This window comes from Sinocyclocheilus anshuiensis, unplaced genomic scaffold (assembly GCF_001515605.1).
Source record: "Sinocyclocheilus anshuiensis isolate Anshui unplaced genomic scaffold, SAMN03320099.WGS_v1.1 scaffold955, whole genome shotgun sequence".
NCBI lineage: Eukaryota > Metazoa > Chordata > Actinopteri > Cypriniformes > Cyprinidae > Sinocyclocheilus > Sinocyclocheilus anshuiensis.
In genome coordinates this window covers 1,105,375-1,109,090 of record NW_015546094.1, presented here as the reverse complement: position 1 = coordinate 1,109,090, position 3,716 = coordinate 1,105,375, and the positions used below count along the sequence as shown (strand labels likewise).

General features: G+C 36.8%; 1 protein-coding gene across 1 annotated transcript in view; it reads left to right on the top strand.

The window, feature by feature from the left end:
• LOC107700155 (C-X-C chemokine receptor type 3-like) overlaps window positions 1-3,660 on the top strand; it is a 9,764-nt gene extending 6,104 nt beyond the window's left edge. Inside the window, exons 2-4 of the mRNA XM_016501694.1 lie at window positions 952-1,329; window positions 2,013-2,272; window positions 3,160-3,660. Coding sequence (XP_016357180.1) covers window positions 955-1,329; window positions 2,013-2,272; window positions 3,160-3,628 — 1,104 coding nt within the window. The 5' untranslated portion in view covers window positions 952-954 and the 3' untranslated portion in view covers window positions 3,629-3,660. The remainder of the gene's footprint in view (window positions 1-951; window positions 1,330-2,012; window positions 2,273-3,159) is intronic.
• The last annotated feature ends 56 nt before the right edge of the window (window positions 3,661-3,716 follow it).

Sequence of the window (3,716 nt, the reverse complement as noted above, 5' to 3'; positions counted from 1 at the left end):
TATTATAGTGTTATATTTCAATTTCACAAAGAAACATGCAGCATTTTGTCCAAGCAATAATAAAAGGACACATTTATTTATAATTTGTCTTAAACCTCATTTTGTAAAAAAAAAAGTGAATCGAATCGAATCGTGAAATCAAAACCGTGAATCGAATCGTGAGTTGAGTGAATCGTTACATCCCTAATGTTTATAGATCATTAATAAATGGTTCACGGGTGATCACTTTACATTAATGTTCATTTTTAGACGTTATTAACATTTATAACTCATTAATAACTGGTTCACAGATGTTCACTTTACATTAAGGTTCACAGGTAATATTGGAATTAAAATTTTCAATATTAATATCTCATCGAGTCATGGGTGTGCTTTTAGTGTTTTTTCCCCAAAATAAAAATCAAGGTGATAATTTCATCTTTATAAACAAAATATATCGGTTTCTAATCATTGCTGTGGATAGGCATCATGAACTTTCGCGGAGAATCATGGGTAAGGTACAGAGTAGATTCTGGTAAGAAACATTGTAAGAAAAGTGACACGAGTCATGAGATATAAATGGGAAAACCATAAATACAACACCCTTTAGTCTTGCTAAAATAGTACATTTTTGCTGAATCATGAAATAAATCGGGAATCTGGTTTTGAGAGAAATAAGTAGTTATAAATATATTTGTTAAGCATTTATAACCTGTGAGTTAAAAATGGCTCACTATTTGGCAGGTATTGCATTAAAATCACCCTTTTACTCATGCATTTATAATTGCTTATCAATGATTTATAATGCATTTGTAAGTGAGTTATTAGTCATTTATTAACACCTTTGTAAACCCTTTATAAAGGGAACCTTAATGTAAAGTGTTACCATAAAAACAAACGGTGTCAGTAAAATGGATGATAGGAATAGATATTAATAGATACTGTTTTGTGTTGTTTTGTTTTTTTCTTCAGAAAATGAATGGTGACAAAAAGGTAACACTCATGGGGGACCTTTTCAATTCGAGTGTCTTTGAGGACTTATACAATTACAGCTACTTCTTGAATGGTGAAGGAACTGTGTGTGGTCAGGAGGCTAGCATGTACTTTGATTCCATTTTTATTCCGGTCCTTTACTCTCTGGCGCTGGTAGTGGGGCTGGTGGGAAATGGGCTGGTTCTGGTGGTACTGTGGAAGAAGAGGATGAGCTTGAATGTTACCGACATCTTCATCCTCCATCTGTGCTTAGCAGACATTCTGCTGCTGCTAACGCTGCCCTTCTGGGCTGTAGAGGCAGTGAAGGGATGGATCTTCGACACAGCGCTCTGCAAGCTGACTGGAGCTCTGTTCAAGGTGGGCAAATATGTCTTTGGGGTCAAGAATTGTTAGTGGCAATTTTCATGGCTTTGTGTTGATTTCATGAAATGATTTGGTCCACTGCTTTTCCATTTCATTGTTTCATGCACATCTTCAGTGATTAAATTGCATGAATTACAATATTCTATAGAACAGACATTCATTGGGAGGTAAAGAAACATTCAGCTTGGTCAAATGGTGTTATGTAGAACCATAAAAGGATCCTCATTCTCCTCCTTAGATTTTAGATATGTTACTCCACTCTAATATGTTTGCTATGAATTGGAATTTACTACAATGGCAAAAGCTGTTTTGAAGCACTTTTATGCTTTTCTGAAGTCAAAAAGTCTTCTGTGGAGCCCCTGGAATATTTTGTGTGTCATTTTACACATAAAAGGTTAACAAGTGATTTTTTTCCACACTAAAACACATATTGGTTACATCTTGTGGCTATACTATTAAAACAATATTTTACTGAGATTTTACTGATCGTCTCCATTCACTTCCATTGTTCCTCAGTGTAACCCAAAATTTTTTTTAAGAAATTGAAAATGTTTTTTTTGTGTTAAATGACATTATACCACAAATGCTGTTGAATAAAATGAGCTTGTACCAGGAATATTTCTTTAAGAATCAACTTTGGATTTGCTGTCTCTCATTGTCACTTCTTTCTCCATCAGATCAATTTCTACTGTGGCATTTTCATGCTGTCCTGCATCAGTCTTGACCGCTACCTGTCCATCGTTCACGCAGTGCAGATGTATTCTCGTAAAAAGCCAATGTTGACTCACTGTTGCTGCGTGATGATCTGGCTCTTCTGCCTTCTGCTCTCCATTCCTGATTGGAAATTCCTTGTGGCCACTGAGGACTCCAGACGTCAGGATAAAACACAATGTGTTCCAGATTACCCGTCTGGTTCTTGGCTTCTGGTCACTCGTCTGCTCTACCATATTTTGGGTTTCATTTAACAAATGATTTTAGCAAATGGCTGCAATATAACAAAGAGTGAAAAATTGAAGGGGGTCTGAATACTTTCTGTACCCACTGTATGTACAATCAGTCAGCATGTCATCTTTTTATGCAAACTTTAACATCTGTATCAGTCAGAGAAGTTTGGCTTTAATTATGCAAGCATTGCCGTTCACACCAAGGATGATGACTATAAAAATAACTAGTCTTAATAATCATTATAATTGTATGAGAGTACTGAAGTCCACACCACCAATCATTGGAATCACTTTAAAAATGATTTTCCAGTTGATGAATGAGAAAAAACTTTGACTGCCAATCAGAATTCATGCAACTTTAAAGAGCTTGAGCATTTAAAGCTGCAGACGACAAAACTTTAGTGCACATTTATAATAAATTTCATTGTTCATTGGTGTGGACACTAATATTTATCTTCATAGTTATCCTTATATTTATCGTTCTTGGAGTGAACAGATCTTAAGTCTCATGACAGTGCTTTTTAGTATGCACATGAATATAGAGCAGTCTTGTTTAATCTTACTTTCAGATATTTCTCTTTGCACATGTGACAGCTACTCTAATTTCTCAACTGTTTTGCATTTCTCAAGCATACTGACTCCTTACAGCTCACACATTTTAGGGAGAGATAAAAAGTTTATATTTTTGCCATGGCAGTTTTTTTCCAATAAATGTTTCTATTTTACTATTATACATTGTTATTGTGTGTATTGTCTAATGTGTTCCTGCATGATTTTGTTTGTTAATAGGCTTTTTTTGTGATGTTATGGTGTATTTTTTTTTATCTTGATTTGCTGTAAATACATTTTCAAAACAGCCTTGTACTTGCACCAGGAATAGTCTGCTCTACCATATTTTGGGTTTCATTCTTCCAGCACTAATAATGCTGTTCTGTTACTCTTGCATACTGCTGCGGCTGTGGCGTGGCTCCCAGTGCATGCAGAAGAAGAGGGCCATCCGTGTCATCATAGCCCTGGTACTGGCCTTCTTCATCCACTGGACACCCTACAACATCACCCTTATTGTTGACACCATACAAACCAACTGGACCCTCAATACCAGTAACCAAACATCCTGTGAAAGTGCCACAGCATTAGATGTAGCTCTCACAGCTACTTCCACATTGGGCTACTTACACTGCTGTATCAACCCAGTGCTTTACGCTTTTGTGGGGGTGAAATTTCGCCGGCACCTGCTGGACATGCTGAGACCACTGAGCTTCACGCTGAAGGTCCCAGCAGGTCTGGTGTCACGAAAGAGCTCTGTATGGTCAGAGTCAGTGGACACCTCACACACGTCTGCTTTCTGAAACAATCACACTGATATACAGTGGGTACGGAAAGTATTCAGACCCCCTTAAATTTTTCACTCTTTGTTATATTGCAGCCATTTGCTAA